The sequence below is a fragment of the Zootermopsis nevadensis genome, unplaced genomic scaffold (assembly GCF_977971745.1).
Source record: "Zootermopsis nevadensis isolate Lab colony 2312 unplaced genomic scaffold, Znev_1.0 Znev_ptg000010l, whole genome shotgun sequence".
NCBI lineage: Eukaryota > Metazoa > Arthropoda > Insecta > Blattodea > Termopsidae > Zootermopsis > Zootermopsis nevadensis.
This window is the reverse complement of record NW_028259142.1, coordinates 19,620,632-19,647,125: the sequence shown is the minus strand read 5'-3', so window position 1 is coordinate 19,647,125 and position 26,494 is coordinate 19,620,632. Positions and strand designations below refer to the sequence as shown.

The 26,494-nt window shown below is 38.4% G+C and overlaps 2 protein-coding genes and 1 long non-coding RNA gene across 6 annotated transcripts in view; 1 reads left to right on the top strand and 2 right to left on the bottom strand.

Annotated features, from left to right (window-relative positions):
* Window positions 1-12,125, bottom strand: part of Vha100-1 (V-type ATPase subunit a family protein Vha100-1) — a 44,896-nt gene extending 32,771 nt beyond the window's left edge. For all 3 annotated transcript variants that reach the window (XM_022065697.2, XM_022065699.2, XM_022065698.2), the window contains exons 1-3: window positions 11,872-12,125; window positions 10,174-10,350; window positions 9,072-9,200 (exon numbers count right to left, since the gene is read on the bottom strand). In XM_022065697.2, coding sequence (XP_021921389.1) covers window positions 9,072-9,200; window positions 10,174-10,350; window positions 11,872-11,988 — 423 coding nt within the window. In that variant the 5' untranslated portion in view covers window positions 11,989-12,125. The remainder of the gene's footprint in view (window positions 1-9,071; window positions 9,201-10,173; window positions 10,351-11,871) is intronic.
* Window positions 12,126-12,333: 208 nt separating this feature from the next.
* LOC110830600 (uncharacterized) lies at window positions 12,334-16,191 on the top strand. 2 transcript variants are annotated; one of them, XR_002543295.2, is made up of 2 exons: window positions 12,334-12,666; window positions 15,850-16,191. It is a non-coding gene; the product is annotated as an uncharacterized LOC110830600 (long non-coding RNA). The 2 variants fall into 2 exon arrangements; XR_015534615.1 differs by lacking the exon at window positions 15,850-16,191 and adding an exon at window positions 14,404-15,157.
* Dbp80 (putative ATP-dependent RNA helicase Dbp80) lies at window positions 14,228-25,323 on the bottom strand. The gene is made up of 10 exons (XM_022065700.2): window positions 25,073-25,323; window positions 24,481-24,725; window positions 24,300-24,392; window positions 23,113-23,215; window positions 22,187-22,301; window positions 21,068-21,245; window positions 19,653-19,890; window positions 18,263-18,425; window positions 17,108-17,299; window positions 14,228-15,808 (listed from the first exon to the last, which is right to left on the bottom strand). Exons 1-10 carry the CDS (start codon window positions 25,130-25,132, stop codon window positions 15,744-15,746), a joined length of 1,452 nt encoding a protein of 483 aa, XP_021921392.1. The 5' UTR covers window positions 25,133-25,323; the 3' UTR covers window positions 14,228-15,743.
* Window positions 25,324-26,494: the final 1,171 nt, after the last annotated feature.

The following is a 26,494-nucleotide window of genomic DNA, read 5'->3' as shown; positions in this document are numbered from 1 at the left end:
GTTTCAGAAGCCATTACAGCCGAACCCCCAGCACACACAGATCACATGGTATAAAAAAAAAGTTTTTTTACTCATGTGCACATAAATTAGAAACCATGGACACATGAAACCAAATACTGCAATGGCAAAACTGCATAAACATGAAATTCAGCTGGGAAGATACTGCTATTTGCATTATGCAAGAGAGAATCAACTTCCAAGGCAACGGAACTTGGGAAAGTAAACAACGACGCATCGGCACATGCAAGACGATAAATGGAAAAATATCTACTCCCAAGCCAACAGAGGTTAAAAACATAAGGGCAAGCAGGACAATGACTTTTGCAACAAAAAATCTACTTTTATGATAACAGGCATTGATATTTATGAAGTAAAGAACACAGATGAACCTATCACAATACATGTTGCTAAACTCTTATAATTACATATTTTATGACGCATTTTACAAAGAACTTAAAATATAGATTCAAGATGAAATTCATGCACTTTGCATCACATTAATCAAGATGACTCACAAAAAATCATAGCAGACAAATTATGATACAAAGCAACTACAGTCAAACAACAGGTTATTAAGCCACAACCCAACAGTCAACATGCATACTTTTATACACACAAGCAACATAACCCACTGTTATGCTGCATTTTATTACTGTATGTACTGATAATATTCTCCCAGCTGTCGCCACTGTACCTCAAATGTGTCTGTGGAACCTCAACTAAAACGCTTACATAAATACAATCAATTCTTTTAACTGCTGAATAAAGGACCATGTTTTGTTTGAAGAAAGGATTCATTTGTACATTTTAACTATATACATAGTGTTCTTACACAGACTTTTCCATTACTGGTAAAACGTCAGATGTGCCACTTGCGTTAGATTAGTAGCACAATGTAACGTGACAGGTAGCATAAACAGCTAATATCTTTACACTGTATGTGTAAGTTTAAATGAAGAATATATGGCCATGATAAATAATACAAAATGTCTCCAAGTATCTTATTATACATATTGATCCAGAAGGACGATGCTCTTATATTCATGGGTTTATTATTTCTTGATATGTTTGCATGGCAGGAAATCTACAGTTAAAGTTAAAGTTGAACTCATTTAAAGGTAATCATGGTTTCTGCACGGTACGTGCAAGGATGATCTTGCACGTAAATTACTCATGTAATTTCAAGATGGCTGTTACTTGAAATTCATTATTGCACTGTTATGGTTGGGCAACAAGGTATTCCAAAATTGTGAGGAACTGCTGATATTTACACAACGATATAAAATGAACGTCTGTAATCGAGAAGACAAATCAGGTTCCAGATGCACTAAGAATGCCAAGTCTGGAATTTTCAAAAGCATCATACAAAATCTTCTTCTTTCCTATCCACTTCTTGCAAGAGCATGACATCCCACTGAGTTTGCAACATGACAAATGCCTTTGTCATAGTTTTCATTAGTCTGCTCATAAAATCAAATCAGCATTGTTCAAGCAATGTCTTTGTCTCTGCATTCATAGCAGCAAATGAAACTTTGCCACCAGCCACTCAGTAGGTAGAAAACTACTCTACTTTATCTCGGCTAATCATCCTGAGGCAGGTTTCTATTGAACCTTCCCTATGCATGCAGCATGAAACGCGGTGTTCTTTTCCACATGAAATCTTGCAGGTAGTAATAAAAATACATGCAGGAAATTATAACAAATTTCAGATGATTTTCCATACCTCATAGCTTCATAACACAGACTTTATCATCTATAATTAAAATATTTTCTGTTTATGTAGTTCTTTATAACATCCGGGATGATCGAATGTAATAGACCTGAACTTGTCAGGCCACATACTGCTTTCCAAATCTGCCACTATGTCTTGTGTGAGCGTTCACTTATCTTGACTTTTTCCTTTTTTACCTTTATTGGCAGATGTCATGAAGTAACAGCTGATATACTCATCAAGAATTTGTGAGAACAGAGAATAATAAGTGTATTTAGTTAACAGAAGTGCAGAAAGGTTTCTCAGCAACACCAGTAGTGTTAATGTGACACGGTACTGGTATACACCCTCCCTTTTCTTGTAACATAAATTTAATGAAGCTACACTTCCTAACTAACTAACTAACTAGATGGCTTACCGAACCCGAAGGTTCATCACCGAATTAACCAAAGCCCTCCACCGGACCCTGTCCTGGGCCAACAAACTCCAGTTTCCTTCAACTCCTATCTCCCATAGATCCCACCTGAGATTATCCTCCCATCTACGTCTAGGTCTCCCCAGCGGTCTCTTCCCTTCAGGTTTCCCAACCAGTACCCGGTGCACACCTCTTGTCCCATCCATGCGCGCTACATGTCCCGCCCATCTCACTCTTCTCAACTTAATCACCCTCACAATACTGGGGGAGCAGTACAGATTTTTAAGCTCGTCATTGTGCAGTTTTCTCCACGCCCCATCGTCTTCCCTCTTAGGCCCAAATATCCTCCTCAACACCCGATTCTCAAACACCTGCAATCTGTGGAAGCCACACTTCCACATTACTAAATATTTTACTCAACTTCTGTCAAAACAAAATATGTTTCACTGTGAAATAAAACGTTCAGCCACAGGTGAATTCCTTGAAACATCATGGCAAAAGTGTGAGAAACGCTACGCGTACAGACACTCATAAAGCAGTTTCAGAAGCAGTTTTGTCCTCTAACAAGACAGAAATGTAATTTATTTTAAAAATAATCATAGATTCAATGCAGAAACAAAGCTATCATATTTATATAGCATGACGTGTGACAGCATATTTATCTTGTTCCTTAATCTTGTATCTGTCAAAGTTGACAGTAGGTTGGCAGGTGCCATGACTATTGCTTCAGCATCAAATGAAACTAGTGACTAAAGTTACTTGTATCAAAATGCGTGATTCAGTTGATAAATCAAGTTCACCTACAAATATAATAATGAAGTTCAAATACAAAACATTCCATCACTGGAACCAAGAATTTACTATCACAGTAAAAAAATATCTGAATACTTTTTAAAACATGTGTGAACTATGCTTTCAACCTTTCGGCACTGTTCTCTCTGCTATTGGGGGGGGGGGGGGGGGGGGGGTGTATATTAGGGTTAGTTTTGGGAGTGTATACAGAAGATATGATACAAACTGTTACATGAAGAAGATCAAAATGAAATTAATGTTATTTGTAGGGTACTGTGAGAGTGGCACTGGACCTTCCAACAGCAAAAGTATGAAAAAGTCTTCATACAAAGAGGCGAACGTTGATCTTCTTTCATGGTTCAAGCAGAAGTGAGCTGAAGGAACATCAGTCTCAGGCTCCATGCATGCACAGAAAGCCAAGATGTTTCATGAAGCTTTGGGATTAGAAGGTGAGTTCAATGCCTCCATGGGATTGCTGACCAGATTTAGGCGATGATCCAGTAAATATGGAACGAATGTTCAGGGAGAGAGACAGTGCCAATCATGCTGTAGCCGATACATTCCATGCAAATTTCAGTAATATGTACAGGAAGAAAACTTGAAACCAGATCAAATGAGTCTGGATTATACTGGAAAGGTTTACCAATAAGAGAGAAGTGTGCTCCTGGGCATAGATCACCTGAAAAACACATGTCAAGCATCTGGAAATCACAAACTAAAACTTGAGGTGACTAAAAATTTATGATGAATAAGTACAGTGACAGCACCCCAGTACTGACATGATTCAGCTGCTGGCTTTGGGTCAACTGGTGACTGTTTTTTCCTACGCTGGATGAAATAAACTGGATAGGCCATTATGAACTATCTCCATTCAGTGTATATTCAAGATAACAGCTGCTATCACAACACTGTTTATTTCCTGTTCTTCCACCATGTACCCCCCCCCCTTCCACCTAAAATATCAATCATAAAATCAATCCCTTATCTCTAAAGATAGAGAATTCTCATGTGGAGTCAGCCAAGCAACTCGAAAAAAAATTATACAAAAAAGAGAGAGAGAGAGAGATCCCAACCATGACTGGAACATCAGATTCAGGCAGAAACAGTCGGGGTGTGACATCAGTTACAAATGCTGTGAGCAACATGGGGCTCTGCGCAGTTACACTATTTTAATGGAATTACACTGATGCCAATTATACTCGTAATAAATTATGAGGGCTAATATAATTAATGGTAATCCCTTTATCATGGCCAATAACCACCTAGGAATGTTAGCAAATCCTTCCAAGAACAAGAAGAAAGCAAACTAATGAAACCAACTCTGGGTCCAACCTGTTTACCTCAATTGCATTATAAGCTGCAGAAGATCAATAATGATTTTAAGAAATGAAAATACTTTACATCTGAAAGACCATAAGTATTGGACAATCCACTCAATTACACCACATTCTGAATCAACAAGAATTGAAAATGACAAATCTTGGTTTCTAACTATTTCCCCTACAACATATGTTCTCCATACAAGATTGAAGGTTCTCACAGCAGTTGATGTTGGTCTTCTTTCTTGTGGTGTCATGTGCATTGGAGACGGAATGTTCCTCTGAAACACTGGCGTTTATCTATAGGCCCACATACTGTCACAACCCAGAAGACCGACATCAACACATAATCTCCATGTTGAATAGTTTTTACAGTCTGTTTACACAGTAAAGTGAACTTTGGGTCATCTTAGTTCAAACCCAAATAAGTTACACAAAAGACTGAGCATAGCACGACAATGTAGGTTAAAAATGTCTCTATTGTATAAATTTATTTACATCAAGACATTTTGTCAAAAAGGTGAATACTTTGTGTTATTGCCGTGATGTTTTGGAGCGTTACTTCCATGGGCATTACAACATGCTGCCAAGCATAGAATAAATGGTATATTTTGCAGTCTGTATGGCAAAACTAATCAAGGCATGTCTTTTATAAGGAAGTTAAATCCCTTATGCATGGACATAATTTAATCCACAACTTTGTTAGTTGAACCAGTATTGTATCAGGTATTATATTTTGGGAGACATTTTGAAAAATCAAACATATTGGCCTCTTCACCACAAAATATTTCTCAAATTGTTTTGCCGCTTTTCGCGCCGTTCCTGACAGGAGGGGAGATGAGTTGTTTGAACTTTAAACCTCCCCTCTAAATACTCCGCTGACTTAAACTAAACTAGGACGTTTTATTAAAAAAAATTATCACATTACTTGATGTTCCCATTAGTCCCTTTCAAAATCATGTCACCACTGACACTACAGTGACACATTATCATCATCACCAAATATAACCAAGTGATAAAAGTACACAGCAATCACTCTACACCCACACAACAGTACTTAACAGCTACAGGAGAGAAAATATAACAGAAGGGGTAAAAATGAGTCAACCATCATACAATATATGCAAACAACCAATAACCAGAAGTGTAAACCAAAAAAGACATACAAAAGAAAAAAATTAAAAGAAACTTCAAGGCTCTAAATTCAGTTGTTTTGTCCTTGACCCCCATCATCATCACAACACCGTACTTCAAGTGTGCTGCCTCGGAAAAAATAAAATCAAACACTGCATCACACAACTTCAAAACAATACGATACAATACAATGCAATACATTACAATACAACACACGATACCTATAACAGAATAAAAGCGGTAATTCTTACACAGAAAAACAAAATGTTTCACTGACGAATAAAACAGGCTTGGCAAGGCACGTGTTGTGTCTGGTAGAGGTTGTTTGCCAGGCTGATCAGTTAGAACAATACACTAAAACAAGTTCCTTCTATGAAATAAAGAATTCTACATATCATCACTGTCAGTACACAATACATAACAAACAAGATGTTTAGTCCTGACCCATACATATGAGACACGCGTACACACCTATCCTTGAAAATAATGTGCCAAGACCAGCAACGGAAAACCTGTCAAAGCTCGCTCACAATATTTCAAAAGTACTTTGTGCACCAATGGTTTGCCATCACTTTCATAACACATTATCTTAGGATATAAAGAGGCATGTTACGTCCATCCACACATGCATACCTCCACATACCACAGTTCCTGCTTGATGCAAATTAGGCACATTTCATTATTTACTTACCAGCATTTTTAACTTCTTACAAAAAAACAGAACATGAAACTTTTCCTCTACTACTTGTAAAAGCTTTTTAGAAAAATTCTGGTGGACCTAATGATTACTGCATAACATTTCAAACGAATAACTTGGGACTGTGTCGGTTAGCTAGTACTGGAAACAGATATCAAAGTTAGTTCAACGTCTACAAAACTTGATGAAAAAACCTGTAATTACAGTTTGTTACACTCAGTGTTAGGTGTGATACAGATCAGAATGGCTCGTCAATACAGAGATCCAGGTTCAATCCAACAGCAATCGAGTGCTGGATAAATAACATTTGGGCAGGCTTTCTTAACACTGAACTGAGGGTTTTCCCATCATTGCCCCAAAGGTACACAACTGATAAGTTCAGCCCTGTGAAGTATATCTCTTGCAGGCTTTGCCCCTGACCCGACACCATGCCGACAGAAATTACTTCAATGTTGTGTTCAGATACAAATCACGTTTCTTTAGCATTCTGCAACTCTTGCCAGACTGTTCCTGAAGCACCCCATTTTCCACATCCAATTTCAACTTCCGTACTTCAATTTCATAGCGAAAAGTCATAATATAAAATTTCAGTTAATCTTCATATTAATACAGACCAATGGAACGAACACAAAACTTTGCTTTAGTATGAAATGTGCCTAACCAAGACATATTAAAATCTCAACCCTTGAGTTAGCTTCGATAACAAAGCAAACATGCTGACAAAGGCATATAACACGCCTGAAGCTGAACAAACATGCTCCTTAGTGCTCATCATTTTGCCTGCACACTCAAAGTCTGGAGGTAAGACAGTTCAGTTCACACCAACTATAATCAAGGTAACATAAGACTCTCCAATAAATTAATAAATTGTACCAACAATGCTGTAAATGTAAAAACCAAACAAAAGACACTAGAGAATAAACAATGTGAATAGTCAAAGCTGTGGCTAATGAAAAAGAGGACATGTGTCACACATCAGAGTAGAAGCTGACGATTAGTATAATTATTTGAGGATAAACAACAACATCCCTCACTGAGCTGTTGCATACATAAACTCTACGAATTCTGAAAAAAGGTGAGCTATGATACATGAATAGCTCAGCATTGTTCTCCAATTCTTGAAACATTCTTCGGAAATTTAAAAAATAAAATAAAAAAGGTTTGGTCCTAATGGCCATTGCGTTAGCAAACTACGAATTTATTTTCAATGACATAGGCAAAATATCAGATGGAGTAGTAGTTGAAAATACAAAGAAATTCTTTTAACACTTCTGCAAGAACAACTGTGACAGAAAAGACACAAACATTGATGACATTCCTTAAATTTTTATTGGAAGTAAAGCATTTTCATTGCATTAACTTCTTTAAACCATTCGGAAAGAATTAAACCGGGAACATATTTTTAACTACTGCCTAATCAAAGTCATATGGATGCTAGACCTTGAATACGCATGTCTCTCTAAAAAAAATCAAGCCATGACAAGACTTCATTTCAGCCAAGAAACTGATGGTACATCTGGATTATGTCTGTGACTGTGCACCCAAAAATGTGCCACCTTACCTGCAAACTTAACAGCAAGATAGGCAAAATGATGAACAAAACGGAGCATGTACGACTAGCGTGAGACGACGCTAGACTAGTCAGTATCAAGCACGAGGTAATTCAATTCTGATATACCTCTAAGTCAATACACATTACTTTCTGTTCTGAACACAATATTAAAAGGACATGTTGAAGAATGAATTTCAGAATAAATGTAAACATTACAACCTTCTCTAAAAATTAAATGATTTTCAGACCTATCTCATGGCATTATTTGTTCTCGTTACCTTAAAACAGAAACCGCAGGTGTATTCATTCCTGTAACTTTTTAAACAAATGATGCATATTCATAAACCCTGGCATAAAGTTTATGCCACTAGATTACATCCTGATACAATATTATTAAAACCTTATCTTACGCAACATAAAAACGCCAGGTGTGCGTATTTCTGAGATTAAATAACACTGCTGTCACTCAAAACAGGATACTGAAATTTTTTCAACAGAGCTTGAAGAGACATGCAGCGTTGTGTAATCATCTTCAGGCTCTGGATATAAATGTGTTCTGAGATCTTTCTGCACATTTTGCTGCAAAATAAATTCCACTTCTTCCTACTTAGATATCATTTCAACAATTTTCTAAAATGACAATGAAAAAATATATAACTGAACAAGTCATAAATAATCTGAATCATACAAATACAGCAGTCACAGCTGTCAATTTAATCTCAACGCATTCACTGAATCCTGTCAATAAATATCATATGACCATGAGAGAGATCTATAAAGCAGGATGTAATGTAAATTACACACTCACACTGAATAAAAAAAGTTTTCCCACACTTTATTTCAAACCGCATACACTACTTGAACTAGACGATCGATAAAAACATTGACTAGACCAATAATAAAATCTAACAATTTTGTCTTACTCTCCATATTTTAAATAAATTATTCTGGGTTTTCGTGAAATAAACTCTACTGTAACGATGAAACCGCTTATTTATTACGACAATTTTATGAATATGTATTCCTCTTGATTGTATCTCTAACATCACAGACAGTGATCACATTATGTATTAAATGGTTACAAGTAATACAACAATGGGAGAAACAGATCACTTATGAACAGACATTATTAAACAGCTGTCAAATAATGATACATCAGTGATGTGGCTCACTTTTGTGCTGAAAAAAGTTGTTACGTTCACCTAACCACTATGGAAAAAAAAAAACAGAAAACTAGACAGTTCTACATGAAATGATACAATTTGTGAAGACTGCTATATTAATGGCAAAAACAAAATGCTACTAATGCAGCACACCTGGGAAAACTTTTCTTTTTCCAGTCCGTAGTGCATGACACAAATAACATAGCTGCTATTTCTGTCAGTCTGGATTCTGACATTTATTGCTAGCTTACCAATATCAGAAAACATAAAATTCCACTTGGCACCTACCTCGTCAAAGAAAACTTGAGTCTTTCTCAGAATGTGTTTCAACTCTGTTAACTCCAAGAAGTTTCTTTTCAGGGCTTCAGCATTCTGATTCACTTCACGCAACTCATTCTCCAATTTTTCAAAGGTAGCCTGTTTACAACATATTACAGCAGTCTGGGCATCATCGAATTTATCAAACATTATTTACACAAAATTCACTCTACTTTCTCTTTTGCGTTGAGAGGGGTCATGCTTTCAATCACTGACATCATCCCCTGTACTAAAGGTCAGGCCTGCCAATCACATTTCCATAACACATATTTAAAACAACAATAAACTACTACTTCGCCCGATCCACGTGTTGTCTACTGATGCTGTCCACACAACAATACAGAATAATTTCAAAAGATTCCAACTTTCAGAAAATACACAAATTTAAATTTCTGGGGGGGGGGGGGTGTTACCCAGATGGCAATAATAAAGTAAAGTAAAGTTTGTCCCACTATGCGCCATGTAGGCGCTTGGGGTTAGAGGAGGTAAGGCTCCTCTCTTCCTTGACCTTGGCACTAGATGGGGGTGAGTGGTCAGCATCACGCCCCGGCCGTGCTTTACCCCCGGGAAAGGACCCCGGTACCCATTGTAGAGGAGGCTGGGTGGGCCCCAGAGCCGGTCTGGACGCAGAGGCTAGAGGAAAAATCCTCTGCCCCCGTCGGGGATCAAACCCCGGTCGTCCAGCCCGTAGCTAGTCACTATACTGACTGAGCTATCCCGGCTCATGATGACAATAATATAATGGAATATAAAGTGATGAGTCAAAATTCCTCTGATACAATACACTGCCATGTGACAGTCTACAAGAGTAATTCTGCTAACAGTGAAGACTAACCAATTGTGTGGCATCTGCTGAATGCATACCAGAAAAATAAATGCTGTCTGGTGTGATTCCATTTGGTTTTAAACATTAGAACACCAAGTTGAATTACTTAAGTAACATAAATCACAACCTCATATTGCACAGGAATTGCCTACAATGAACAAGGACCAGTGGCCCGAACATAATCCATCCCTGATTCTGAGAGACCAGTAACTACTTTCGACATTAACTCGATTTGTACTTGCTTACCTCGAGATCTATCATCTCACGAGGTTGAGGTGCTTCAGGATTTTCACCCGTGTCCAGCATCGGTATCCCATCTTTCTTGATTTCTTTCTCCAAATAACGGAGCTTGCGTTCCATCTCATCACACCGACGGACTTCATTTACAAATTTCCGTTGGAAAGCGTTCACATCAGGATTCAGCTGAAGAGATACCAAAAGGTGGTCAGTTCTACTACATAAAAGCAGGCAACTTCTGATTTTATATAAATTGATACAATAATTCTCAACCTAACCTTTTGTTATTAACATTAAACATTCATTTGCACATGCTCTGATTTTGGATACAAATGTGAACAGCCACACAAAACATTAAAAAGTACTCATACATGGCAGAAAAAGCATCTATAACCTTCTGTACATTATTATAACAAAGAAGAATCAACAAATGATCTACGTAAGAAATCTGTTAACACTGAGGGTCTCATAACAATTGATAAGGGTTAATAACAATGTGAGAAATGTCATAAATTTGCTGCTTTCACCATTTTGAGTACGTAAATCAATATTAATTGAGGACCAGTGTTATTCTACAGAAGAATTTACCTCAAGCAAAAATTCTCAGCTATTACAAATACGTGTAAGCAATAGTGGGTATGCTTTCTTGTATAATTATTGTTGTGGTAACACTGCAGCTGACTGTCACAACTATGTAATTTGTATTAAAAACAAGGACTGTATTTGTGCTAAAGGTTATATTGAATGTAAATAAATGATATTATATTATATTCTACCAAATCATCATCTGCTGTGTTCTCCCAGTTATGTCTTCCTCCAAGCTTATAACAAATGGCCTACTTCCCAGTATAATATACAAGAGAATATGATAAATATTTGTGTTTTGGACAACATATATTCAAGGACTGAAACAAATTAAACCAAACTACTTTTAAAACTAAATTTATACAATAAATTATTACTAGTCAGAGACTTGCATTCATAAACTCTTAGAAACAAGCATTTCACAGCCTTGACAAAGACACGTCTATAAAAATTAGCTCATATTAACTTGTTACAATGTAGCAATGCACAGGTTGTATAGTGTGAAATGAGCTACCTAATGAAACTACAATGCAACAGGTGGTACTATGGTTGTAGATGGCACGCAAATGAGGTATTTAGCAAGGGCATAGAATTTTCATGAGGCCTATGGCAGAAGAAAGCCAACCCCATTTATACAGTTTTTCCAGTAAAAGCATTTCCAGCAGAGTATTATGAATTTTCTGCAGTCAACCATCTGGATCTTTGTACTCTTTTTCAATCTTGGTTCCTGAAAAACCAGACCACCATAAAGCCAAGAACATGGAGACTGCAAAGGATATAAATTTTAGTCATATTTACTACGTATTTTCTCAAAAACGAAAGAGAGGTTGGGTAAGAGCTTAAAGTGCAAAATTTTATACCCACAGGATGTGGCATCAGCGTTCGGAATGGCCATACTTACGAATGTGTAACAAAACATTAATGGAACAGAAAACCCGTGCATTTTTAGTTTGGCCTCATTAGTCATATGACTGGTGTTCAAGGCCTATTAGAGAAGTGGAAATGGATAAAATATAAATTTATAATATAAAGTTGAAACATTCCGATTTTCAAAACGAAATACACGACTCTTGAAAACTGTCATGCACTAACCTACTTTATCAATTTTAAATATTTACTTACATCTCGAAATTGTACAAGCCCAAGTTCCCCTAATTCTGATACACATGCATATGCAGCTTCACTCTGTAAGAACAGCTGGCATAATGTCATTTCTTCGCTCCGAAATAAGTTCCCCATATTTACAGTACTCTGTGCTAATATTCTTCTCACAAAACCAGCCACAATATCAAACACTGAATCCACAACAATCACCAAACTGTGGAGACAGGCACAGGCTACTCCTCTCGTCAGGTGACTGGTAGAATGACGTCATATCGTCATCGATTGTCAACGACATCTTTCAGAAAGAAAGAGCAATCGTGATGACAACCAGGTTAAAATTGATTACGTCTACATCTGTTTACAGATGTGCAAATTAATGCTTTTAGCTGGTAAGGAAACATCGACATCACATTCCCTGATAAGCCTGGCTCAGGTTCGACGCAAGACTTTAAAATCTAGCAAGGGGTAAGATATGCGAAAACGCGGATAGCAAAAGAACATATAACGAGACACCTGTATATGATATTATAAATGGGGGCAAATAACTGAAACTATATGCCAGTGCTGAGATCCTAAGCAAATAAGTTCACCTGTTACCCAATCATTTTCTTTAACAAATTTGTTTTCGTTACAAAGAACTAATTTAAAATCAAATATTTTAACCTTCCCGCGGGCCCATTGTGTCTGTGATACCGAGGCAAAACAAAACGATTATTTAGCTCAAGGCAGTAAAGCTTCCCCGTTCCTCTGCAGCATCCTTGCCAGATCCAGCAAGTAGTCCATATCATTGAAAACTCTGTGTATCACACAAAGGTATTAAATATTTCCACCTTCGAGTCTTAGATCCGTTGTTCCCACTCACGTATAATTTTTTCTCCAAATTTCTTTTTTAATCTGCCTTTGCATAACTAACAAATGTTTGGTAAAATTGTTATTTGTTTAGCATGAGATCGGTTTTATGAAACTGGGCACTAAGATTTGGTGACGACTATTGTACTTTCGTTGGAAAGCCATCTGCAGCGTGAGAAGCAGTTGATAACATAGACTAACCAACAAACTGCATGAAAAAATATTCTGTATATATAAAAAATGGTAAAATACTCGTCATTATAAACATAAAATACTCACACCCATTATCTCTCTGGCTCTAAATTTCTGCAATCTGTCCTGGTGAATTTTATGAATAAGGTAGCTCTGTAATGAAACACACCAATATTCCATTCCAGCATGCCGACAGAAGTGCACCAAACCACTTTAAAACAAAAACGTGCATCCTGCACGCAAGTTAAATTGCAGGAAACATCCATCCATGACTACAACAGCAACGAACTTCAGTAAATTAACTCTGACTGTTTCCCTTTCAGTTAACTCAGCACAATCCAATGTGGCTGATCCAATGACTGCTTTGTTCACAATTCACAAACATGGGAAATATTTTTGGTTGCCCACACATCAAAATGTGTGATGACTTGTGGGCTGCTGAGTGCAGTGGCGACAGAAGTTTGCTTTCCACTCCACTCCACTGCACTCAGCAAATCTCATGTAAAACTGCATGGTTGTCCAATGTTATGCTCTACAGGTCAAACCCTCTCTCTGTCTCTTTCTCTTTTTAGCCATCGGATAAGGACTTTGATAAAGGAGCAGTAAATATGACATACTAAATAAAACTCCAATTACAAAGCTACATTAATAATATTTAATTATAAAATACATTTCCCTGACCCATTAACTAGCTCGAACCAGACCAAGTATCTCACCTACAGTCACACTAGAACAAACAAGTACTCACCCAGACCACACACCACCGCGAGCAACAGCAACATGGCGAGCACGAGCGACACAGATTCCAGTAACAACCTTTCTTATTAGTGAGAGCCCCTTTTTAGTACCAATCCTTCAATTTTATACAGATCAAAAGACGCGCAGTTATGACGTGGTTCACGGGAACCGCCCTGGAATCGGCGTTTCTCATTGGTCAATTGGATTCGTAATTCTCCTAACCACACTATGGAAGTCTCGTATGCATTATTTCCCAAGAAAACACAGAACTTGTATGCTCACTTCTGCGGTAGGACGAGTGGTTGGTTTAATCCGACTTCTCCGGACTTCCCACCAGTCATCCTGTATATTGCGTAACACTGTGAAATCCCAAGACTTCTGAAACAAGTGCTACCCAGGGGTGCAAATACACGGCAAGGGGCCGCTGGCACAACACCAAAGACACTTCCCTAGTAAGAAACAATAACATTATGCAAAATATTTCACTTTTCTTCTGTTATATGTTCTGTTATTCAGTTTTTGCCTAAGACTGGATGTTCTTACATAACTTATGGTCTGACAGCTGGAATCAAACACTGGAAATTACATCAGACACTAAAAATTCAAACTAATTTATTCCAAAAACATTCCAAATAAAATTGTACACAGAATACAAATAGTTTTACATGCCAGTCTTGACATATTCCAAGACAAGTTAGCACTTTAACTTTTTAGAGCTATGTGCACCTGTTAAACGTGAAAGGAGTAACATCTTGTCACTTTTGTCCATAGGTTTATACGCGTCTATAGCAGTATGGGCCGCCACACTGGCTACTTGACATCAGTGGGTCACTTCCATCTCATTACTCCAGCTGTGAATTTCAATACAGTTTGCAGGAAGCAGATAAAACAAGAGCAATAAACATGCCATGTACTCTTAAAGCAAACTCAAACTTCTATCTTTAACATCCAACCAACAGCATGAAATGAAGAGAATGTGCCAGCTTGTCAGGCCCATTGCATAGATCAGGAGTGATCGCAGATAAGCGTAGACCATGGCTGTAACATCAAAACAAACTACTTATTAACAAAAATAACTTCAGTGCTACTTTATCAATCAGAAACCAAACATGAAATTCTCTTCTGCTAAAAGTGGCATCCCATTTTTTGAGTTATGGCACGTCTAAGTCTACTGGCATGTATCATTACTTTGTCGATCCTTCAACTACTTGATATAATTTATTACCTCTGCAGTGCAGTGCAGTGCACTGAACCCAAAAGTTATTTCCAGTGATTAAAACTTTTGTTTTGTACACAGAAGTAAATATTTAAAAGAAAAATTAACTGTAAAATATACAAATGAATATTCAGTTTATCTTGTAAATAAGTAGCAATTAATTGCAGTCAGATCCTGTGTGGGACCTAAAACCTATTATTATGAAGACTGCTGCATTGATACTGCTCCGCAGAATTCAAACAGAGCCTTTTATCAGCATGTAATCCTAAAACATAATTAAAACAAAAAATAAAAACTTCTTCTCCCTGACACTTTTTAATATAACAGCAATTTCTCCATTCAACATTACCAACCTGCCAACTGGCAAGCACTTTATTCAACACAGAAATAGCACACTGCATGAACCTAATATCATGGTGCATATAGCCGCCACGGTGGTGTAGCGGTTAGAACGCTGGGCTTCCAATACTGGGGTCCCGGGCTCGATTCCCGGCGGTGCTCAGATTTACAACTTGTGTTGGGAAAGGCCATGGTCCAGGCATCATGGAGTTTTCCTCCGGGGTTTCCCTGGTTTCTCCGTGGCATCCCAACAATTACTCCACTTTCATCATCATTATTTCGCGAAAAGGTGTGTAGTGGATACAGGAGGAGGAATAAAAAGGGTGCATATACATATATAAATATATATATATATATATACACACTAAATGGGTGGGATAGGGCACAGCATTTGCATTTTCAACACAATGAACAATGCCATTTTATGCAGAACGGACAGACAGGCAATCAAAGTAAGAGGAAAGACTTTTGTTTGCCTGATCCTAGTATGAAGCAATTGCTTTCACGTTTATTGAACGTCATTAAATCCACCATAATTAGTTCATAACAATGCCACTCATTCCTTGCCGAGCTTCTCAATTTCATCCACATCTTCTGCATCCAACTTGTTGATCTTCTTGCCTGAAAAATGATACCAAAGTTTACTTTCTCTTTATGTCTAGGGAGTGGAAAAGGCTCCATACAGTCTTAATCCTGAGAATGGGTGGACGCGAGTGATGGCTTTCACGCTACAGCTGCTTTACCCCGAGGAAAAGAGCTCCTGGTACCCAATGGATAGAAACATGGGTAGGATCCGCGGTCAGAGTGGACACAATGGCAAACAGAATCATCCCTGCCCCTACAGGAATTATAAACTAGTATCGATAAAAATGTTACAAATTGTAACTGTAGAATAACCACTTACAGCCAATACCATGTTAGCCAAATAAATTATTAGTTATTTTCATATCACCATAATAAAAAAATTAAAGAAATAATAAAAGGTACCCACTTTAATAATGTTATACTGTGATATACATATTAAGAATTTACAAGACTGTCTTGATTTAGATATGCATTTCATTCAAATTTTTGCACATGAGTATCCACTTGAACAGGGCACTCTCTTGTCCTGGGGGTGGGAAATCGTCCCTGAAGGCAGATGAACTACCTTGTGTAGTCAACGGCATAGATTCAGGCAGGCAAGGGGAAACCACCTGATTATATTCCGATGGATTCAAAGGTAATAGTTTTGCCATGCAACCCGGCGAGTCTCGCGGACTGAACACCGCACAAACCAATCTGTGCTAGAGGAGCTCAGAATTCAAACCAGGCTCCTTAAGAGAAACGGCTCTATGGAGAAGCTGGTGGTGGAAGGAAAAGTGAATGGATGAAGACCACAAGGAATATCACCGAACAGGTGGGTCGACCAACTGCAGTCATTAGTGGGGAATATTCTGTACGAGGCCTCACAACTTGCCGTGGTCCGGAGGGCTTGGCAGGACGAAGCCAGGAGAGCCAACCCATGAAGTGCCACCATGCCCTGTTAAGGGTCAAGGACAGAGGAGGAGAAGGATCCACTTGAACAGCATTTTTCCAAATTTTATAAATTCTCATTATATGAAGGTTTATATCATTTGTCTGTAGGTTTTCATGGCTGGAGTTCAAAATATAACTTCAGCTTTTGGGTGAGAGCTGCACTGAATGTCTGGCATTAACCAATGTTTTGGAAAACATTCAACATGGTTCTCACCTGAAAGCCAAAGTTATAAAACGTCTGTATTACCTATATATATATATATGTTACTCCTTGTAAATTAATATAACAAGCACAGGCTACTAACTAATGTGCTCTTTTCAGAATTGTATACCATGCAAAAAATTCCCAATATCCACATCTGAAAATCTGTCTACAGAGTACACTTAAGACTTAACACTTACCAAAATGGTCCTCTATCTGCTTCAGCACTGCGAGTGTTTCTGGACCATCAACAAGGTTGATTGCAAGTCCAGCCTTGCCAAATCTCCCAGTTCTTCCAATCCTATGAAGATATGTCTCACAGTCAGCCTTACGTGCCAGATCTACGGGAAGGTCGAAGTTCACTACAATTGTCACCTGCTCCACATCAATTCCTGTCAGAGAAAATCAAAACATCAAGAGCACTTCAGAGTGTGGTCTAGTTCAAAAGCTAAGCGTAAAGAAAATGAACTTAAGTTAAACTTGAAACAAACACTTTATGTTCTTGACGTGCCGTCCTTTTGGCAAATGGTCGAGATATTTTGGGGACCAATGAAGTTACAGAACATTAGGTGTTCATGTAATGCACACCCCAACACACATGTGCACTAATTGGAATGAAGGCAGTGTCAATTGAACAAATAAGTTTACTTAATCAACAATTTCTGCAGTAAAAAAACAGTTGAGCAATGCCACCTGAATTTTGCAGAAAAGAGAAAAGCTTCCAGATGTGGGGACAGGCTGAAAATATAGTAAATAATCTGATATAAACAACTGACAAGGTTTCAGGGCTAGCACAAGGGTATCAGCACCCTAGGCAAACCTTCAGCCTTGCGGCCTTCTCCAGCTAATTTCTATAAATGAATACAGTGCATTAGTATGAATAAAAAAAATCTGCATTTACAATTTCAGATTTAGTTTACCACAAGATCTGTCATACAATTGATAATGACGACTGGCAAACTGTCACGAAATGTGCCAAGTGTCGACTTCAACACACACAAACCATTTATATATAATAACACGTACATTACAAAGCTGCAAAGGCAAACACATTTATACTTTTCTTCTGTTTTTCTCTTACCATTTTTAGACACTTACTACATTCTATTCTATTGTATTTATCTTTCTTACGTATTAATTGCAAACAGCATTTGCATGAGAGGACCAGTTAGTTGAAAGATTTACCTTGAAATAGTGATTAACCATAAATTTAGAGTAGTCTCTAATTATCTTAGTAGGCCCAATCCTTGAAAGTTGATTTTTCACTCATCACTAATATGAAGGCTGATATTGATTCTATGATGTGAGTTAATTTTTCTGAACTCTACTGCACATGCCATCAGTCTACAGCTTACCTCTGGCTAGAACGTTGGTTGTGATAAGCACCTTTTCCTTGCCATCACGGAAGCGATCCAGCACGGCTATCCTCTGCTCAATGGCCAGATCACCAGAAAGCAATGCCACTGCATGGCCATCACCAGACATCTTTTCCGACAACCATGATGCTGTCTTGCGTGTCTACAGAAATATGAGAACATTTTGTTCATAAAACATGTCACAGGGGCCTAATTCCCACAAAGCAGTCAATGATTATATCAAGGTTTGTGACAGTGGCTAATTCAATATACTAATATTACATTGTACATTATCCACTGCCTGAGGTACATTTAATACGCACAATTTTGGAGTTGGCTCTACACCTGAAACACCTCTCACATGTCTACGCATGCAGAGAATTATGGGCAGTTCTGAGCACAATGCAATAATGGGTATGACTCTGGCAACTTTCAGTTACAACTATAAGACGTTACGTAGCTTCTAAGTTCAGATAATGCTAATGTTACTGAGAACTACAGTTTTTCTTCATTTTCATATTTCCATAAATACTTGAACATAGAACAAATATTTCCCTAACAGCATCAATGATTTTTAAACCTTACTACCTATTTTAATATAATAATTAAAAGTCAGAGTCCTGCACCGTAGCCGCGCGGTCTGAGGCATCATGCTTCGGACCGGTGATACGGAATGCGCGCTAGTTCGAGTCTCGGGGAAAGAAATTTCTCATGAGATTTTTGACCAGTGTATGGGACCGGTGCCAACCCAGCATCGTGAGGAAATTGGGGAGCTACAATTGGTAGCGTAATCCGGTCATGAAAACTAGCAACGGCTGGGGGTTCGTCGTGCTGACCACACGTCACCCTATATCTGGTTGGATGATCGTTCACCTCTGCTTAGGCATGTGAACGTGAGGCCAGCAGCCACCTAGTCGGCTTTGGCTCTCAGAGGGCTGTTACGCCACGGATTATTAATTAAAAGTCAGAAGACAGACTTGAAGATTATGCACTTTAGCCATTTTCTGATATTAGACAAAAAACAATTTTTCGAAATTGCATAAATTTTCATCACATGAAAGTTTCACTGCGACAATCTCTAAAATAACATTACTATAAAACAAAGCATTTATTAATACCCTAGATCAGTAGATTCTAATCTGTTCTTATTCACAGACCAGTACAGCAACAATGAATTTTCTAAAGAGACAAACTCTCATCTCACATTGTTCATTGCAGATAACAGTCCACAAATATAAACTATTACTAGCATGAAGATGGCAGTCTTCTGGGTTGTAGTGTGGTGTAGTCTGACAGAAGTCCCCTGATCACGAAAGCAGCAACGTTCACGATGGCCACAAACCAACCACAATTTAACAACACAAAGCATAATAGCAACTAAATAACTCACATGACAGAAAATCATGGCTTGGCCAATAGTAACGACACCATAGATGTTAGAGATGGCGGTGTATTTGTCCTCCAGATTGCGACACATAACATAATATTGTTTTATGTTGTCCAGACTCTCCTCTTCCCGCTTCAGTCGGATGATCACGGGGTTTGACACAATACCCTCAGCAAAATCCATAACATCGTGCTCATATGTTGCCGAGAAGAACATAATTTGACAGTTCCGTGGCAGCAATCTGCAAACATTGATGTACTGCATTAAACCTGCTCCTTAGTTTCAAGTGAACACATTATCTGGTAATGTTGGGATATGTGGTGGTGGCTAAAGTGAGGGTCAAGTGTATAATTAAACAGCGCCAAGACATGAACTTCCAACGCTAACTTCAGCCTTGCCACAGCACAGCAGTTTTAGTTTTGCTGTGAAGCACGGTTCTTTTACTTTAAGCAATATAAATCGCGAGTATTCAAAATGAAAGTACCACAGAAAATATCTGGACCTTAGGGAGATGAAATAAGGAAGGAGGAAATAATATAACAAAATTCTCAATATTTACACAGCTCACATACAACTACATAACTGATAGTCGGTTAGCACATGTAAGAGGTGTGCTAGGATATTTGCGCACGTCTGTAATCTAACATTACAGAAGATTGGAAATAGGAACATAATAGAATTTCACTATTAATGGTGTTGATATCAAAATGAACTCTCCTGATAAGGAAAATTCAGTTCTAACCATTAATGGCCAGGCTGTAAGTGAGTATTACAATTTTTTTTTATATCCAGTACACACCATTCAGCATGGTGTGTACTGGTGGTTAGCAGGATTCACGACCCATCGGTTCATGGGTTCGACCGGGACCGTTACATTTAACGCTCCTGCTGAGATCCCCTTTTTGCGAAATGATGATGAAAGTGGAGTAATTGTTGGGATGCCACGGAGAAACCGGGGAAACCCCAGAGGAAAACTCCGTGATGCCTGGACCACGGCCCTGCCCAACACAAGTTGTAAATCTGAGCACCACCGGGAATTGAACCTGGGACCCCAGGATTACAAGCCCAGCGTTCTAATCACTAGACCACCGTGGCGGCAGTAGTACAATGATCTCCATTAACAGAACCTGTAAGTCCAACACCATTAAGACCAAAGCTGACAATAAGACACAATACTGAGCCCATTCCATGATTTTGAAACTTTACAATTTCAGCACAATCCATCTTTGGACAGCGCACTACATAAGTACAATGAAATTCCTATTTAGCACTTTGCACCGAGCAGCTGTACACGTACCAAATCACTTTCCTCACCAAGAAGCTGGAGGTAGTACATGCGCTCGCTCTCGGAATTTAAAAAAAATCACAAAAATATAGAGAAACATTAAAAGTAGACTGCCATTAATTCTGCGACTCACTTGTGGATACGGAAACTCTGATCTTGATGTCCTTGAGTGGCAATCATTACATCTGCTTCATCAAGGACAAACACGCTAACCTTCCCTAGATCAAAGAACTGATACTTCACACCCCAGTCTACCACTTTTCCCGGCGTCCCGATGATGATGTGCTCCTTCAGTTTTGTCCCTCGAGGAACTGTAACAGTAAAACCAGTGCTCTCAGTATGGTCTTATGACCATTACAGCCTCTGCCCACAAGTAAAAGATGATGGAATCAACATCTGAGTTGCAAGCACCCGTAGCACTAAATTGTATTTATTTCTAGTTAAGAGTTGATGATGGTGGCTAACAAATAGGACCATTGTGTTGCCTAGTGTTTCAAGCATTCACAGGCAAAACATTGCCTGTTACGATGAGGGGAGAGGGTTTCAAACTTGAGGTCCTGCACTATAACATTCCCTAACCTAACCTAACAAACAAATGGTGCGTGAACTATGAGTTACTGATGTTAAGATGATCGAGGAAATCTTTGTTTTACTTGCTTATCTATGGCTCATTTCAGGGTGATTCAACTGTTTCCTAATTGTGAACCTTAAATCCTTAAACTCTACTTGGCTAGGGGTCATCAGAACTCGACACCACATGCCACTTACAACAGCTGACATAATGTAAACAAACACCGGAGCCAAGCAGTAATCCAGACAATTATTGAATATCAAATTCAATGGATGATACAGGGAACAATCTGTTCTAGCAAGATAAGGGGGAAGTCAAAGCCACCCTGTTTGGTGAACATAGCCCACAACTTTAATTTTTAATTAAAAATTTGGGGTCATCTTATGTGCCAAGTGACCTCGTATGTCTGTTTTTATATGATAAACGCAACTAGAATTTCTTAAGTCACAGCAGAAGCACATTGTCTTTGTAACACTGGCCACCATTTGCCACACTATTACAGTCAGGTGTTAACAAATGTGGCAGAAAGAATAGAAAATCTCTCAAATAATTCCACTTAACTACTACAAAAAATTCCAGTCCGCTCTGGGTTTGACGTAAAGGACTGGCAGATAAATTACACAACAAGAAAGAGACATTGTATAAAAAAAACTGTCATGATTGTCAAATTAATTAACTTACTTTCTTCTCCTCGCACTGCAAAGCGTATTTTAATTTCTGGGCAGAACTGTGCCATCTTCGCAGCCACCTCACCAGTTTGGATCGCCAATTCATATGTCGGGGACAAACACAGCACCTGAAAACATTACTCCTCATTTAAGGCTTTAACATAACAAACCCGCTGTGAGACTTGTTTAATTTATATCAATTGAAAAAGACACCTGAGATTAAGAATGCTATGTCTGGGCCTAGCATATCACATTTATTGATAAAGAGATACCGAACCATTACAGAATAGTATATAGCCTCTGTGTGCACGCACATGTGTATACACACATACAAACATACGTGCGCGTGCACTCTCTCTCTGCTGACACAATCAGCCAGATGTCAGATCTCATTCATTTTCAACACCAAACACTTCTACTGTATGTTACCTGTTACTCTATTAAATATTATATAATCTTCAATTAACCAAGCTTTATTATTGGAAATGTTACAGACATCAAATCACACAATACTTGCAAACTAAACTAATTAATTCCTTGAAGCAGAGTCTTTTTTGAGAAACTAATGTTTGCCCAGCCAGTCAACAGAGTCCTCGCCTATTATGGAACCCAAAGGTTCATTATTATGTTCACGAGTGCCTGCCACGCGTACCTATCCTGAGCCAGATAAATCCAAATCTCATTTCCATTTTCCATTGCTTAGTTCACTGCAAGGAGTCTGTCCCAAATCCAAAGCGCTAGGTAACATTTCATAACAATAAACCCCAATCTGAATGACTACCCCTTGTTTGTCTGCGACTACTTATTCAATATATCTGCAAGGATATCCCGTTCAAACAATACTTGCAATTTCCCATAACTAAATTACCAAAGTTTTACCACATCTTCCAAAAAAAAGCAAGCAGTTTTGCTCATTTTAATATCTCATACACAACTCACCTGGGGATAGTCCTTCTTAGGATCAACTCTGCTCAGCATGGCCAACACAAATGCCGCAGTTTTCCCTGTACCCGACTGAGACTGGGCTATCATGTTTTGTGCCCTGAAATGCAAATTGGCTTCCTGTACCCACAGCAAACACTGAGCTACAATAAAACTATCAAATACACGCCTCACATCATGAGAATACGGTTCTGGAAACATGACAAAATTGCTGTACAGCGACTGTGGAAATTTCATGCCAAAAATTTTCTTTAAGTTCTTCCAAAGACTGTGGATTGTTCGCACATGCTTTTTCTTTCAGTGTGCCCCACAAATAAAAGTCACAAGGATTTAAACTGGGTGATCACAGAGACCACAATCCTTAACTTATGACTTATTCACCAAAGATTTCATCTGAAGCAACCGTAAAATTGTTTACAGTGTGGCTGTTGCATTGTCTTCCTTTAAATGACAGTATGAGGTTTCTTCAACAGCCAGTTGATCAAAGAAGGATGACAGAATCAATCTCACATAATGCTCAGAAGCGAGTGTTTTGTGAAAAAACACAGGTCCAGTTATCCTCCATGCACTAATTTCACTCCAAACCCCAACTTTTAAATTATGCAATGGCACTTCATGAACAACATGGGGATTTTCTGTGCTCCAGTATCTGTTATTATGGCTGTTTACATAACTATAGGTAGGCCCCACTTTATGACACTTCATTTTACGCTGTTTCACATTAACACCCTTTTAAAATAATAATGGAAAAAATAAATAAAAAAATATAAGAAGAGAATTTGAAAACACAAGCATGTAATGTAAGGTAACGTTTCCTAGGTAACAACAATGCTAAGTAAACAGATGACATTTCCTACGTAATAACGAAAATAGATTGTTGATGGCAATAATGTAACACAACAATGCTAAGTAAACAGTGACATTTCCTACGTAATAACGAAAGTGGATTGTTGACGGCAATAATGTAACACAACAATGCTAAGTAAACAATGACATTTCCTACGTAATAACGAAAGTGGATTGTTGACAGCAATAATGTAACACAACAATGCCGAGTAAACAGACAACGTTTCCTACGTAACATAACAATGAAGTTACACTTTTTCGTTTCCCTTTTTTGTAACACATTTTTGCCGAATGACCCTTCCTTATAGACGTATTTACGTCAAAATAAATAAACTTACGGATTAGCCAGGAGAGTTGGTAGTGCTGTCTCTTGTATCTTGGAAGGTGCATTGAATCCCATTGCATAGACACCTTTCAAAAGCTGTGGATCTCTGAAAAAAGAATTTAAAACCATAGTTCGTGCAGCTGAAAACAAAATCAAATCTTGTTTCTTAATAACAGCAAAAAAAATAAACTTACAGATGCAATGCTTCAAAAGACTTGATAGAAAAAAGAGGTGATGTTGGATCCTTTCGCTGGACCTCAATATCATTCTTGTTTTCTACCAGACCTTTCCGGATGATTTTCTGCAGTAGCGATCTTTCAGCTGGAGAAATTGGGGCTTCATCTACATTCTTATCTTCTGGTTCACCTTCAGCACCTATGCCAGTCTTCGGACTTCCATTAGGGATCCGATCAGTCTTATTCAGAGAAATACTGTCCACCTGTCATTGCAAAAAATCACCTTTTCAGAAAGTGTAATGAATATACTGCCAAACACTCAATTTCATACATTTAAAAATGTGCTCACACTTCCTTTACATACACAACAACACACATTTCAATTCTCTTTCCCATCCATTCAGAACGACCCAATATTATAAAAAAGTACTGCAATAATCAAGCTCTGAAGATGAATGTAGTGTGTTCCTCCCAAGTGTATCTATGTCCGGATGGTGTTACAACCCAGCAGACCAACACCGACGTCTTCACCGCAGTGAGAACTTCAAATTTCATTATTAAAACACCAAGTCTTTGAAAGCATGCTACAAATGAGTGAAACATCATTTACCTTTGTGATCAGTTTTTCTTGTTCTTCCGCACAGGTTACCCAATCAATATTTGCTGCCATTGGAAAAAATGATATGTACTTAAACTTATCGAGAATAAAAACGCACACAACTTAATTCTTTTAATTCAAACGCCACTTCATAAAACCGACCACCTACAGCACAACACAAATCGCAATAATGCATACACATACACAGACCATCTGGGTTCGTTTTGTGCTCTACCATTCCCCATATGTTGCTGTATTTCTGAACGAACCCGTTTCAGCGGCTATCTAATGGTCATACAAGAATAGTCAGAGGGATACGCATTTTGTCCTAGTATAAAATCTGAGTACAGAATCATCAGTATGTGAGGCGAAAAAGCGAACGATCAATGCATACAAATATTTTGGTGGGCTAAATAACGGATCTTCCGAGCAGACAAGTCTAAGTAGAAATCTGAGCGTGTACAGCCTCTTTGCGGAATTGTAAGAGTTGCCTCTAGCGACTTTATAGAAACTTCCACCTACTTTACCGCCCGTGTAGATGGCAGCTCTGTTGAGATACCGGTCCCAATCATTTATTTTACATATTGCAAACTAGAAAATCAATGTGGTGTGTAACAAAGTAGCGCGCGATCCAAACCTGAGCTCTAGCAAGCGGGATATGAGAGGGGCGATCTTAAATCGTCTTTGCCTACAAATGCTTTGTTTTCTCATATTCAATTCTATATTACGCATGCAACAAACTGCTACATCTTTCAATGTTAAATTACTGTTGCCAACAACAGCATGCTTGATGAAAGATTCTCAGGCTACAAGCCGTGTCAGGTGGTTGAATGGTATTCAGATGTTCCTTACACTTAACGTTAAGTGTAAACAAACTTACGGGCTCGTCTCCATGTCCACGTGTCGCGGATAACCCTAACCTAGGTTGCCCACAGGAACCAGACAACTACCAGGATCTCAAGGATCATACACCACCACCACCACCGAGGCTTGCATCCAGAGTTTGAATCAGTGGGGCTCTTTCTCCCCAAGACCCTTGCCCCCTTCTATCAGAAATGGGACTGACACTCCTAGTTTTACACAACTGCCACCGGAATCTTTCTTGGCAAAATCACAGAAGTTTACGGTAGTTCGGGCTCCACCAGGTTTTGAAATTACTAGGGAAAACCTCAGAAACTGGGAAGTCAATGGTGGAGAAAAGGGGCTTCGTTAATTAGACATGTGAAGTATAAAATACACATTTTGAATAAATACATCACTTTAAAGCTTATGAAATTAACTATATTGCTGAAATCCTTACAGAGCAGAAGAAAGCCAGAAATCAGACTTATGTCTGCAGTAAAAACATTTCTGTAAGACTTGAGGTTCTCACAGCGGTGAGTATGAAGATATCCGTCTTCTGGGTTATTGCGCTGTGTAGTCTGGTCGATGTAT

Bases quoted from the DNA above. Each gene is read 5' to 3' on its own strand.
- Dbp80 (XM_022065700.2), bottom strand. From the start codon at position 25,132: ATGGCAGCAAATATTGATTGGGTAACCTGTGCGGAAGAACAAGAAAAA. The intron at 21,246-22,186 runs GTAAGTTAATTA...TTACTGTTACAG, and splicing joins TGCAGTGCGAGGAGAAGAAA to TTCCTCGAGGGACAAAACTG. The intron at 17,300-18,262 runs GTAAGCTGTAGA...TTTCTCTGACAG, and splicing joins AACCAACGTTCTAGCCAGAG to GAATTGATGTGGAGCAGGTG.